This window comes from Musa acuminata, chromosome BXJ1-8 (genome assembly GCF_036884655.1).
Source record: "Musa acuminata AAA Group cultivar baxijiao chromosome BXJ1-8, Cavendish_Baxijiao_AAA, whole genome shotgun sequence".
Taxonomy (NCBI): Eukaryota; Viridiplantae; Streptophyta; class Magnoliopsida; order Zingiberales; family Musaceae; genus Musa; species Musa acuminata.
The window spans coordinates 51,930,182-51,942,707 of record NC_088334.1 but is presented as its reverse complement, the minus strand read 5'-3'; the positions used below and the strand labels follow the sequence as shown (position 1 = coordinate 51,942,707).

General features: G+C 37.3%; 1 protein-coding gene across 2 annotated transcripts; it reads right to left on the bottom strand.

Moving 5' to 3' along the window:
* Window positions 1-909: 909 nt before the first annotated feature.
* Window positions 910-6,111, bottom strand: LOC135581495 (cold-responsive protein kinase 1-like). Of its 2 annotated transcripts, XM_065081075.1 has the most exons (7): window positions 5,853-6,111; window positions 4,538-4,672; window positions 4,268-4,383; window positions 3,969-4,179; window positions 3,632-3,869; window positions 3,252-3,402; window positions 910-1,410 (listed from the first exon to the last, which is right to left on the bottom strand). In XM_065081075.1, the coding sequence occupies exons 2-7, from the start codon at window positions 4,605-4,607 to the stop codon at window positions 1,063-1,065; spliced, it is 1,134 nt and encodes a 377-aa protein (XP_064937147.1). In that variant the 5' UTR covers window positions 4,608-4,672; window positions 5,853-6,111; the 3' UTR covers window positions 910-1,062. The 2 variants fall into 2 exon arrangements, with proteins under 2 accessions (XP_064937147.1, XP_064937148.1); XM_065081076.1 differs by lacking the exon at window positions 5,853-6,111 and having other exon boundaries at window positions 3,969-4,174.
* Between the last annotated feature and the right edge of the window lie 6,415 nt (window positions 6,112-12,526).

The following is a 12,526-nucleotide window of genomic DNA, read 5'->3' as shown; positions in this document are numbered from 1 at the left end:
CTAAGATCGAAATGTAGCCATGTCATGATCAGCTTTCCATCCTTCCTAGGATTCAGAAAATTTGAATTTCCAAAAAGAAGCTTAGTAAAGGAAGACCTCTAGAAAACAGTTGGGAAATCTAAATTCCAAGTCTCAATGGCGCATATACCTCTGAACCATTAAACATGAAAGTTTAAGATATAAAAAAACTTTAATATTTCCTCAAATGACCGATGAAAATAACGATGATGAAAGAGATATAAAAAAATTAACAAAATCGAAAATGGAAAGAACCGTAACGCAATCCATCGGTTGAACCGATCATATGGGTAATATAAGATTTTGGGTTTAAATCTTAAATTACTTTGGAGGGGAAAAAGGAAACAATGAAGGAATAAAGAATCCACTCAGTTTTTGACAGAAGATGTTGAACAAACTAAATTAAAGAAGTTGGTCTGATGTCCCTCTCCAGCAATTATTGAAGGTAATTAGTCTAACAATAAGTCTAATATGGAGGCTATTCCAAGTGACAAGAACACGGTAGCATGTTGTAGAAAAATCATCACCAATCCCAACTTTTAACAGAACATTAAAAGAATTATGGTAAATAAGGTGTCCAACTCATGCAAACAACACACTGGGCAAGACATGGACACATGATGGCTTGATTGATTCACTCAACAAAGAGTTTTCCAATTTGATAGTTTCATACCTGCAATATATATAAAGTACAAATTGGGCCATGCAATGCACATTAAAATCACAAAACTTTGCGTGCGGCAAAAATATTCTCATAAATTGAGAAAGTAATCGAGCATTAACTTCCAACTTGCCGCTCAAACTAATCAAGATTGGATTCAAGTCTTTTTTTTAGCTCCAGCAAATACCCAGATCAATATTTATTAGGCTCCAACTGAATGTTCACAGAAAAAACAAAAAAAAAAAATTTGTATACGAGGATGCAAACAAACAGACAAAATTTCTCACAAAAAAAAAAATGAAAAAATGTTTCACGGAATATACATGAAGTTATGTACCTTGCAATTAATTCTGCATACTGATATTTGAGCCTAAATCCGATCTTCATGTAGAGGTCATGGATGCAAGTGTAGTATTTTCTGATAACAATGGTGAACTATCATGACCGGAGGATATGAGGGAGGGAACATGGATGTCATCAGTTCTCTTCTGGCTTCTAAGGTCCAAGAAATCACCAAGTAGACCAGGCTTCGTGATTTCCTCTAAGTCAACATCCTTTTCACCGGTCAGCATCCTGACAACATCGGACATTGAAGGGCGCAGCTTTGCAGTGTCTTGTGTGCATAAAAGCCCGACCTTCAAGAACTTGCATGCTTCATCAACATCTAAATCATCAGCCAAATCAGTGTCTATAATGTACGTCATCTCACCACGTTCATATAGCGACCATATCTGCAATATGAGAAGTCTAAGCATGACGTCTGGGGATTATGGATTAAACCATGAGTTTCGATTCATTATTGATTAATGTATGAATTTCATCATTATAAATGCACATGAAAGCTCAATCATAAGAACTGGGACATTTTTAAGTAAGAAGTGAGACTTAATCATGAGAGCAGTTTCTACCTTCTGACAGAATGCAGTCAATACATATTCAGAAATACTTCCGCAAAGCCAGTTTGGTATAGAAATTGCTTCGGTCGCTAAACACATTTGAATTAGCAGTCGAATTTGATGCATTCAAACATTGTAAAGTTTAAGCTGTTGAGTGTGTATGTTCTCTTTTTTTGGTGAAATCTGGGAGCAAGCGTATGTATAGAATGTGCATATCATTGACCTTTGACTACAATGTCATGGAACCAAATGACTTTGATTCAAATATAAAAGAAGATGAATGACAATATAATACAGTTCTAACTGGCTGAAAACAGTAATCATGGTCAAGCATGAAAAAGAGAGGACAAGAAAATTTACATCAATATATTTGAGGATGAGAGAAAAGCATATAAAAAAGAATAACTGGGACACAATTAACAAGTTATCAAATAATTGACAAAAAATTAACAGGATGAAAGCATTGATGTAATGTAACCAAGCTGTCATGGCATGCTATTTATAAAACTAAAATTAGACAGGCAATAGTTGCAGTTGGGGTCTCTTAGCATCCATGCCAAATTAAGATGAGCATATGATCACGGAAATCATGAAGTATAGTCAAATTCTATAATCTTGCTAGATCATATATTTGTCATTTGTTCATATGAACAGGAATCAGATTACGTTGCTACGGAAATTTGGGATGAAAAAGCATAGGCAACTTAATTAACAGCATAGATTCATGCAAAAGAATAAATGGTGACTTACACCGATTGAATTTAAATACCTAGTGTTAAAAAAATAAATTTCTGTAATTTTGTAATTCTATATCCAATAATTAAAATAGAAGACATTGAGTTAAGGCAAGTAACAACTAGCAAATTTCCTCTTCTTTTCTTCTATATCTATATCGTTGATCTTTTTTCATAAAAGAAATATATGTCTGTCAAAACTTTTGTTTAGACGTCAATTCGTGATCATCCTTACTTCTTATCATAAAATTTTCATACATCTTAATGCATCTACTAGAATTTTGGGATGGTCCTTACTATTGGTAACAGTACAAATTTTGAAATTTTTTGCTTCTTTTTGTAAGAGACATCTTCAATATGTTTCTGATCTCAAATCTATTATTAATCACGACCTGAAATTGTTCATAACAGAAAGATTGTGGCAACCGGCATAACATCTGACACAATTTTTCTCATATCAACGCAATATGCAGAATACATATGTCATGAACATGTCAAGTTGTGCATTGAAATTCCGATAAGTAAGCACCTCTTATTTAAAGGTGTTAAAAGAAACATTAAAATTTAGATACTTTGAAGTGCCTGCTGCCTAATTTTAATTTGATTGAGCTTGTTGGAGAGGTAAAGCAATGACACTATATAAGCACAATAATGAGTTAAGACATAAATGTGTTTCTTAGGATTTAATTTTAAGAACCTGGCAAAAGTAGTAACTCTTCTCAGGATTATAGAGCATATGAAACATAAGTTGCATGTCGCCATCAACAACAATGACCATACGCAACATTTTGGTTATATACTAGACCAATGGACACAAGTAAAAAAGCATTCCAGCAAAAATGTCGACTGACATGAACAAAATAAATCTTGCTTATAAGCAAATATTTCAGATTCAAATGGAAAGATAGAAAACTACATCCATGTCGAATTATATTTTCTTACCCTCTCAAGTAGAAATTGATCCTCATATGGTAATCTTGTGTTTGTGTTACACCGGCCAGTGACTATTTCTAGTAGAAGCACGCCAAAGCTGTACACATCAGACTTCCGTGTAACTTGCCCTCTAATTGCATATTCAGGAGCCAAGTAACCGCTGCATAAAATATAAAGCGAACAATTTAAAAGGAATTAGATAACCAAGTTGGCCTGAGGTGTAACTGGATTCTATATTTTTTTGCATCAAACTGCAATTCCATGTTCCAGAGTGAACAAGTCAAGGCCACGGAGCACAAAAAGCAGTATCAAGTCAAATGCAAAGTTGTTACTGTGTAACTGAGAGAATAATATCGATTAGAAGCTAGAAAATTAAACAGTGGAATTACATTGTTCCAGCTACTCGAGTGCTGACATGGGTAGTATTTGGTGGCAGAAACCTTGCTAAACCAAAATCAGAAATCTTGGGTGTAAGATCCTTATCAAGAAGAATATTGCTGGCCTTAATGTCCCTGTGAACTATACGAGGCTGGACTTCCTCGTGTAGGAAGGCAAGCCCACAAGCAACGCCAATGCAGATTCTTACCCGTGTTCTCCAGTTGAATTTGATAGTACTGTGGCCAGAACCTGCAAGTAAGCAAGAACTTTAAGATATAATCTGACAGCATCAACAGTACTTATAAATAATGAATCAGGCATCGAAGCACTAGAAAGAAATTAGAATACCAAGAAGGGTTTGAGCAAGGCTATTATTCTCGAGATAATTGTAAACGAGTATCCTGTGAGTTCCTTCAACACAGCAACCATACAGACTAACAAGATTCTCATGCACAACATCAGAGATCACAGTCATTTCAGTCAAAAACTCTCGTGCTCCTTGTCTTGACTCAGAGGATAGCACCTTCACAGCAACAATTTTCCCATCTTTAAGCCTTCCCTAAACCAATTAATTCAAAAATAGCTAATCATTAGGAAAACTTCCAAAATTAAATAGCATTGGTTAATTAAAAGTCTGCAGAATTTACCTTGTAGACAGAACCAAAACCTCCCTCACCAACCTTATTGGCAAGGCTGAAATCACCAGTTGCATTTTTCAATTCCTTATATGTGTAGATTTTAATGTTTCTGATTCCCGGAATATCTGGAAAAGATTAACATAATCAGCACCCATTGAGGGTGGAAAGAACTTACTGGATGCAACCTATGACAAGCGCTCGAAACAAGTGAATCCTAATTTACCTCAAACACTGAAAACTAAATTAACTTTATTTAGACCTCGGTGTGATATGTCTAACCTTCATAAAGTTGATTCCTTTGTTCCCCTGAACAACTTGTCCTTTGAAATACGAAAGAGAAACAACTCATAGTGTATTCCTAAACCACCAATTTCTCTCTTTGCTGATCTTGTCTTTTGTCAAACAAAAAATTCCCTGCAAAAATAAACACATGATTGAGAATAGATATTATATCAAACCTAACACAAGCAGAAATCAAAATTAGGAATATATCGAAGGAGACGAATAATGATTTGTTAGTTTGATCGGTCACGTAATATGAAAAGGAACCATATTCCTACTATGGATATAGGATTTTGGCCCAAAACACTACCATTTTGGCTGATATTTCTTGTTTTGTCAGAATATTAAGTTGTGTAACAAGTTAGTCTTGTGGACCAGTTAAAAAAGTCTGAACCAGCTTTTAATTGGACTGAATCAGCTTTTGTTGGACTGAATTGGTGGATTGTTTTATCCATCACACTTAAAACTTGATTTAGGTTCTATAGAGTTTTGTCTGACATAATTTGCGAGTTAAAACAGCTGTTGCTCTTTGTCCAGCACATCTTTCCTTGACTTGGGTCCAAATGCTCACCATCTCAATTGACTATCCATTACTGAAGCATCAAATAATACCACTACAATAACAGGCTTCCTTTGTGTTAAATAAAGAGATAAAACTTACTATGCACCAACAAGAACCTAGTCAAGTGTCCTTATTTCAGTTACAGCTTGTGATGGGATCAACAGATAAATAAAAGCCTGCAGTGGGGAATGACCTAAGAGATCAGATGACTGACATGAAGATAAAACTCTAAAAGGTATAACAATAAAATGGCAAGGCAAACATGGTTGTAAAAAAACTGAATATTCTTTGGAAGGACAAGGTAGTCATTGTGAGATCCTCAGGAATTCTCTCACATCTTCAACTTTGTGCTATTTTTCGTACAATTGCCTCAGGAAAACTCATCGACCAAATGAATTGTGCTATGACACCCGACACTGCTCCCACAGGACGACACTACTCATCGACCATATAAATTTCCTTCTCATACACAACTTTACTTCCAACAAGAAATAAATACCACTAACTTCCATCGAAAAGGTGTTGTGCGGCCTTAAAATTCTGCTTATCCAAGAAGGCACTACTCAGTCCAATCAACCAATTTCAAAATGACTACAAACTATGCTCATCCAAGAAGAAGATCAGACATCTTGGGTTAATCTACAGGCAAGCACAGAGAGTGGGAATGTTTATGCGGAAAAATTAAAAGAAAAGAAAAAAAAAAGGATCCGATCTTGATGACCGAACAAAAAACCGGGGAATGGAACACACCTCGAAATTCGACCAGAGAGCCAAAGAAACGCAAGAGGGACCTCCAAGGACCCACGGCGCAGGTTAGCACACTCAACCAGGCCACCAGCCGACACCACTTCACCTTCGACCGCCGACGTCGTCTCCGGAACGATCGGGAGGAGAAATTAAATCGACTATCGCAAATCGATCGGGGCGAGACAGAACCCCGGGAAGAAAGCTACCAGATCGGGCCGGGAGAGAGAGAGAGAGAGAGGAGCTCCGAAGGCACGTGGAGAGACGGAATGCGGAGAAGGCGATGGGATGGGGAAATATATAGTCGACTTCGGGATCGCCAAGAAACGCGGAACCCGGTCGAGCTAAGCCGAACAATTGACCGGGACGGTTCGATGAGTCCACAAAAGCGTACCACGGCATACGTTCCTCCCACGCGCTACCTGTGTGAACCCACCCAATCTTGCCATCTCCCACGGAATTGGCAACCTGACGCGGGGTCCACGTTAGTCGCGTAAGAATTGCCCTTTCGTCGGTCAACAATCACACGCTGCATTCTTTGAACCGGGCGGTTCGATGAACCGAAAAAATCGAACCGGTTCGTGTCCCACACGCTGCCCCGTCGGAACCCACATTCTACCTTGTACACGATTTACATATGAGAGCACTCCTCGTCAAGTGGGACCCCTATATTTGGACCAGTCACGTGCTCGTCTTCGACTGACTAACTTATACTTGGAATTTATGATGAATTTTATACTGCAAAAAATGCCACCAATATTACGTAATAATCCATGTCAATTTCTAATTTCTTTGAAAGATGCACATGAATGAGTTAATTTGTTATTAAACTATGAATATAAATTTTAATTTGAAGGCCTCGAAATGCTCATCTATTTGACTATTATTAGAGATATATGTGATGATAACAAGTGTCACTGTGGATGAATCTCCCATTAGTTTTGTATTGGCCATTTATTATGCAAGTGGTATTAAATGAAGAGAAAGAAATGTCAAGTTGAGGGAAGGAAGTTTGTCGACTCCACCATCAATGTATATATATATATATATATATATATATATATTATGCCGCCGCACCTCTCAGCGTTGTTTGACTTCAATCGCCTTAGTGGGTCAACCCACTCTTCAAGAAGAGACGGCCACCACATCTCGAGTCAACGCCATCATCCCACGTGACTAGATTCTGACGCAATCGTGAGGAGTGCAAACGGGCATAATACTATTCAGGTGGACCAAATCACCCATGAAATCCATCATGTCATACGTGGCGCCTACATGTGTGGGCTCCTTTATATAAGATATTATCAGAGATCATAATCAAATTAAAATTAAGTTGGAACCAAATCGATCGACAATCGAAATCGAATCAGTGATGATTTCACTTGGAATCGATTTGATTCAGTTCCAAATTTAGTGGAATCAATTTTGATTTCGAAACCATTTTTCTCCCCACTCTTAAATTTTTCTTTATATCATGGAAAATAGAAGAATAAAATACTATTATTCGTTGACCAGAGCCTCCTGTGCACATGTTTGGGGTTGTTCATGTGTCAATTAGTCAAAGTAAAACAAAGCTGAGTTGACCATCATGCAGATTTTAGTCTGCCTTTGTTGTTTGACAGACTTGTTCTTGTTTTCGTGTCCAACAGATGTTCACAAGTGAGATTGAATGACCACAATATAAACCCAAGGCAGCATTCAAATGATATCCTCTTCTCAGAATCATTCATTGCATGGTTTTCCAAATGATATCCTCATCAGTGTTGTTTACCAACTTGTGTTTCCACATCAGTTGTTTCTGTTTTCTTTGCTTCGGAAAGCACAGCATCTGAAGTCATGGAAATTGATGGGAAGGTAGCCTTACTGAACCAGACTGCTCGCATCTCAGCATACATGTAAATTCATAATCTCAATTATTTTTCTTTTCTTGTAGGAAAATTATTGCATTTCTTACCAAAAATATGAAAACATTTTTTGTAAAGAGCTCCTAGATGGGGCGTCGAGAGTCCCGCACAACAGGTCTACGTCGGGGACATCCTGACTCGACTCCTCCGATGCTTAAGTTAGAGAGACGAAGAGATAGGTTAATCATGTAAGTGAGAGAGTAAATAACTCTTGCCCTAACTTGATCAAAGGCTTGGCTTTTATACCTAGATGCTGAGCAACCTGGACGTGCATTCACCAAGGCCCCCTTTACCCTATACAGTAGAGATATTAATGAGGGTGATTTCTGGTGCTTGAGGTGGACTGTTGGAGGGATGCTTTTGGGCTGACTTCTTTATCGCTTTAGATTACATAGGGAGTGGTCTCTTCATCAATCATTACGAAGAGAAGATTGGTAAATTTATGTTATCCGTCGTTAACGAGGAAACATAACTTTTGCTGATATATCATGAGCCCATTCTTGAAAGGTGAGGTGACATCTTATTAGCGACAGTAGAGAGTAGAAAGTGTTACTCACTTTTACTTAGATGTTACTCACTTCTTAAATGAAGCTAGATTATCTCTATCAATACTACAGGCACCTCTGCATGAGAGGTCTATGAGATGTTTGTTCTTCAACAGTTGCATACTTTGGAGTTGGAAGAATTTGGAGGTAAACTTAGCATCATCTGAAAGCAATTGCTTCTTATAAACTATATTATCTTGTTGTCATGTTGTTGTATATTTTAAAGGATTCTTCGAACACATTAGACCTGCAACTTCTCTTGAATGACTGACATTCAATCAAGTGCATCAAATCTGTGGAATACTATTCTAACAATTATTAGATTATATGACATAAACATCATGTAAGCTTCTTTCCGGCTTCCTGATCATAATATCTTTCCACACTTTAGCAGTCATTCTTACCAACATTGGCCAAGTTTGCAGACTTCTTTGACAAGATAGGAAGATCATTTGTTTATAGGTAACAGCACATTTTTGTGGTGCTACTTCTCTGGTATTCGAGGGATGAAATAGAATTCAACACACATGTGAATCCATATGCAGATCAGAAACATAGAACAGAACAATGACCAGTTTCTGATGGCAATTTCAATCCACTCGACATGTGATTAGTGTTCTTTTGGTCATCTGAATCTTGTTGGCTTCAATCATTCACACTTGTTATTTTAAATTCTTAAGATTCAAGTGAGGTTTCAAATCAACAGAGGCTGTGAGAGTTCATGTTCAATACTGGATGAGAGAAAGTAGGCAGCATTTGAGCCTGAAGAGATGCACTAAAAGTTAACCTCACACATTAGTTGTTCATCTTTATTTGACCCTAAGAAGACACATCAGTTTGAAGACAAACATGAGTTTGCTTGAGAACTCTGCTTTTAATTAAGAGTTGTACAGCAAATCTCTCCATGTTCTAATTTTCTTGGATCACCAAATGGGGTAAGGAATAATGACAAGCTTTTGTTTTCTTTGAAGCATCTATAAACATCTCTTTTATTCTGGACATGTAATTTGGATTGACTTGGTATCTTCTTTTTTTTCACTAGTTTTTTATGCATGCACATAAATGCATAAATATGTACGCACACCGACGTATAGATATATACATACATACATACATACATACATACATTTAATTCAAACATGAAATATATATATATATATATATAATTTAATTTTACTGTGGATAATTTAAATATTTTAACCATTAACTACTCATTTTTTATTGTTTCATGAAGTTAATAGCTGATTTTTTTTTAATCTATTTCTCTTATTTTCTGCTCTTGTCTGCCCTTCAGAAGTAGCTTTTAGAACATCTTATCTGCAAGTCAAGTCTAAATTCAAGTGCTATCAGAATTATGAAGAACTAATTTGTCACTATGATATTGAACAAAAATTTGAGGAAAAAAATCTCAATAGAAAGTTTGTCAACTAAATATTTGAAGTTGCTAACTTGCTGATCTATCAGAGGAGGATCAAGTAATCTTCCTCCCAGCTGAATCTTAAACATGATGCAGTTCACTGTATCAAATCAATCAGACTTATCTAATTACCAACATCTGAAGACTCTTCAATTTTGTTCAGATCAAGTGCACATTCAGATCCTCTACCAGCATTGGATTTGTGCCTCTTCTCTCCAGTTGTGCAAAGTGGATCCAATTCTCTCATCCTTTTTGCCCCTATGAGCACTCTCTCCTCTTCCATTTCTCCCAACTGACTTGATCTTCCGATGGAGGATGATGGTTCATCATGGTCACTCTGAGCATCCTCAGCTGCCATCTTGAAGTCTTCTACTTCAAATGTTGGATTCCATGTGACAGTCCTACTTCTTGCTGATTCCTTCCCTGAGCTTCTTCTCTGCCTCTCTTCTATCAATTGCCGGCGTGCCCGTTCTCCATCGACCAAGTGACAGAAAGCTTGAAACTCTGCAGACATGGTGCTTGCCTCACCATCACTGCTTTCTTTCTTCTCCATGTTCTGGTTGCTCTACACCTAATGAGAATGTGAGAGGAGATATGTTGCTATTTTTGGGTTAACTATCTACTTGCAGACAGTAGTCATCCAGAGAAAGAACTTGTAACATATTTAAGAAAGAGAGAGGCAGAAAGCAAACATGACCTGCTCACCATTTTGATCTGTGGAGGGAGGGCCTCTTCGATTCCTACGATTTCTTCTGTGGCTGCAACTATGATCACTGATGAGTTTAGAGTGTGAAGAGGGCCTGAAGGCTTCTATCTTATCTATCTGTTCTCGTTATGAGAAGAGTTGGGGTTAGAGATTCACTGATTTGCCTGTGAACTTCTTCATGTGTACGAGGAACTTGTGATTCAAATGTCACCAAAGTTACTTTGAATAGTTAATTACCCTCTTCTCATGAAAGTCATTGTGAATCTTTTGGCCAAAGTTTGTTCTGATGATGAAGTTCCTCTTCATTACTGATGTTATAGATTGATTCCTTGACTGAGGAGTCATATGGTTGATTTCCTTTGTTCTCCCCTATGGTGGTACTGTTTCAGAGCATCTTTAGTTATTTTGAGGGACACGTATTGCCAGCATCAATACTTTTTCTGTCTTTTTTGGTCTCCCTTTCTGCTTGAAATCTTGTATGATTTGGTATCTTCTGCAATGGACAGCACCTACTGAGTCTTGCCTTCACTTTCTATCATGCCTGAATCCATCTTTTAGATTTGTATCATTATCATCTCACCCAAAAGCTTGAGTAATTAAATAAGACATCATCAGATTTATATTCATAAAAGACTCATGCAAGTGAGGATAGCAGACAAACTCAATCTAACAGGTAGAACCAGATTAAGATATAGGATCTTCTGCTTTGTTACTGCCTTCAATCAAAATATTTATCATAGCAATAAAAATAAAATATGCAATCTGCCTTGCACATGATAAGAGATGTATTGGAAGCTACACTACTTTTTCTCAGGTCAACATAAACATGGTGGAGATGTATTGGAAGCTACACTACTTTTTCTCAGGTCTTCACTCATTTGCAGTCAGATTCATATGAACTCCTGCAGCATCATTTAAATTGCTTGGATTGCTGACCTCCCTGTCAAACAATGCAGTCACTACTCTCTCTGTCCTGTGGTCACAAGTTTCTGCAAGTCAGCAAGCCAACATCCATCATAATTTCCCCTGATTTTTCCTCTCACTTATCAATCAAGTCCTCAAATGAGAGATCTCATGAAAGTGGAGATTCTGCAAGTCAGCAAGCCAACATCCATCATATTTTCCCCTGATTTTTCCTTTCACTTATCATTCAAGTCCTCAAATGAGAGATCTCATGAAAGTGGAGATTCTGCAAGTCAGCAAGCCAACATCCATCATATTTTCCCCTGATTTTTCCTTTCACTTATCATTCAAGTCCTCAAATGAGAGATCTCATGAAAGTGGAGATTCTGCAAGTCAGCCAGCCAACATCCATCATATTTTCCCCTGATTTTTCCTCTCACTTATCATTCAAGTCCTCAAATGAGAGATCTCATGAAAGTGGAGAATTTTGCAGTGTTCTGGTCTGACAACATCTGTGAGTATGGTTAATATGAAATGCCTACAAAAAGTGAAAGAAAAGAATCTTGGAGAGTCCATCTCATCAGTTATACAATGGGCTATGTTGTAGGAGAACAAATGGCAGAGAGGTGTATATGTGGTGATAAGATGATGCAGTGCTGTGTGGATGCAAATGCAAGTCATGCAAACACACTTCAGCTCAAAGTTTCAAAAGCATTCGAGGGAAGTTCCAAAGATTTTACTCTCAACTAGAATTTATGCTCATGTTTTAGCAAAGCCTGATCAACAAATATGAGCAAGTGAAACATGAGGGGAGAAAAGGAATGTAGAAAGAGTCAGCTCTCTCCGGCCTCATCAGCTCTCAATACCTGCTCAATTTGTGCCATCTTGTGTCCAAACATAAATAAGAAGCCTTCTCATATCTCTGATTTGTGGACAGAACTAGTGAACATTGCTAGTTGCAGTGGCATAATAATGCAGATTACAATCCCTGAAGTAGAGATATGAGAACATCTAATAAAAGTCCAGTAATAGTTACTTAAAAAGAAGAAAAAAATGAAACTTTTCAGCACAGTGCATACAACAGAGATGTAGTGCTCTGATAACTAAACATCAAGCTTTTCCAGGGGCAAATACAACCATTGACAGAAAAATCTCCAGATGGACTTTAGGCAACAATAAGTTGAATATCTTAATGAGGCTAACAA